At 55.0% G+C, this 2135-nt stretch overlaps 1 protein-coding gene across 1 annotated transcript in view; it reads left to right on the forward strand.

Annotated features, from left to right (window-relative positions):
• The first annotated feature begins 918 nt into the window (after positions 1-918).
• LOC138866443 (uncharacterized) overlaps positions 919-2135 on the forward strand; it is a 1268-nt gene continuing 51 nt past the window's right edge. The window contains exon 1 of the mRNA XM_070139053.1: positions 919-1631. Within this exon, the coding sequence (XP_069995154.1) occupies positions 919-1631 (713 nt within the window). The remainder of the gene's footprint in view (positions 1632-2135) is intronic.

Here is a 2135-nt window from a genome sequence, read left to right on the forward strand (position 1 = left end):
CGAGCAATAATCAACTTTCACGGTCGACTTGCAGTACAAACAGAGATATTTCGGCAATTGCAACTGCAGCTGGATAGGGGTATGGGGCGTCTCTACCTTTATTGGGAGTGTAGGGAGGGGTAGGGGAGGGGTAGGGGAAGGGAGGGATAGGGTGAGTAGGGAGGGAGGTGGGTAGGGTAAAATGAGGAGGGTGGGGAGGGAGGGGTGGGATAGGTGTGGTAGGGGAGGGTGGGGAGACTGGGGGAGGGGAGGAGTAGAGAGAGAGGAGGAGAGAGAGTGGGAAGGGAGGGAGGATAGAGAGAGGAAGGGAAGGGTGAGCAGGGAAAGGAGGGAGGGAGAGTGTGGAGGGAGGTGAGGATGAGTAGGGGAGGGGAGGGTAGAGAGAGAGAGAGGTGGGGAAGGGAGGGAGGATAGAGAGAGAGGAGAGAAGGGTGAGCAGGGAAGGGAGGGAGGGGAGAGTGTGGAGGGAGAGGGGAGGGATGAGTAGTAGGGGAGGAGGGTAGAGAGAGAGTAGGGAGAGAAGGTGGGGAAGGGAGGGTGAGTAGGATAGAGAGAGAAGAAGGGTGAGCAGGGAGGAGGGGGAGTGGGAGGAGATAAAGTGGGAGGGAGGAAGGAGGGAGGGGGTATGAGTGAGGGAAGGGAGGAGGGTGAGTAGGGAGGATAAAGGGGAGGGTAGGAAGTAAGGAAGGGAGGGGAGAGGAGGGGAGGGGAGGGTGAGTAGGGAGGGGAGGGGAGGGGAGGGTGAGTAGGAAGGATAGGGCAAGTGGGAATTGCGGGGAGTGGGAGTTCGAATGGGGAGGGTAAGGGGAGTGGGGAGGGGAGAAAGAGTGGGGTGATAAAACGAATTAGTGGAAGGGTAGAGCGATTGGGGCAAGTAGAGTGAGTGGGTAGGGGAGGCGAACAGGGTAGGTTGGGCAAATGGTGAGTGAGGAGAGCAGAGCGAGTGGGACGAGGAGACAGAGTGGGGCAAATGGTGCGGTGGACGAGTGGGACAAATCAGACGAGTGGGACGAGTGGGGCAAATCAGACGAGTGGGACGAGTGGGGCAAATCAGACGAGTGGGACAAATCAGACGAGTGGGACGAGTGGGACAAATCATACGAGTGGGACAAGTGGGGCAAATCAGACGAGTGGGACGAGTGGGACAAATCAGACGAGTGGGACGAGTGGGACAAATCAGACGAGTGGGACGAGTGGGGCAAACCAGACGAGTGGGACAAATCAGACGAGTGGGACGAGTGGGGCAAATCATACGAGTGGGACAAGTGGGGCAAATCAGACGAGTGGGACGAGTGGGACAAATCAGACGAGTGGGACGAGTGGGGCAAACCAGACGAATGGGACGAGTGGGACAAATCAGACGAGTGGGACGAGTGGGGCAAATCAGACGAGTGGGACGAGTGGGGCAAACCAGACGAGTGGGACGAGTGGGACAAATCAGACGAGTGGGACGAGTGGGGCAAATCAGACGAGTGGGACGAGTGGGGCAAATCAGACGAGTGGGACGAGTGGGACAAATCAGACGAGTGGGACAAATCAGACGAGTGGGACGAGTGGGACAAACCAGACGAGTGGGACGAGTGGGCAATAGACGCGTGGGACGAGTGGGCAATAGACGAGTGGCGCAAATGGTGAGTGGGGGGATGAAAGCGAGTGGGGCGAGTGGGTAATAGACGAGTGGGGCAAACCGGACGAGTGGGCAATAGACGAGTGGGGCAAACCGGACAAGTGGGCTGATGAAAGCGAGTGGGGCGAGTGGGCAATAGACGAGTGGGGCAAACCGGACGAGTGGGCAATAGACGAATGGGCTGATGAAAGTGAGTGGGCTCATCGAATACGGCGTGTCTTGTTGTCCCTCTTGCCTCTGTCTAATAGGCTTCTATGCTTCAATGTGTCTAATAGATATGTTTACGTCGCATTGATACAGCAGATAGATGAATAGATAGAAACACAGACAGATACACAGATTGATAGATAGGAAGAAGAGAGGAAGAGGGAGATAGAGACTGAGATAGAGAGAGATTTGTCTGGTAAAATTCCTGTTTTTTCTAATTCTTATGTGTCTGTCGACCGTTTATGCATTCTAAATATATAAATAACCGTAAAAATGTATTTATCTAACAACATCATCAGTA

This window comes from Penaeus vannamei, chromosome 3, assembly GCF_042767895.1.
Source record: "Penaeus vannamei isolate JL-2024 chromosome 3, ASM4276789v1, whole genome shotgun sequence".
NCBI classification, from domain to species: domain Eukaryota; kingdom Metazoa; phylum Arthropoda; class Malacostraca; order Decapoda; family Penaeidae; genus Penaeus; species Penaeus vannamei.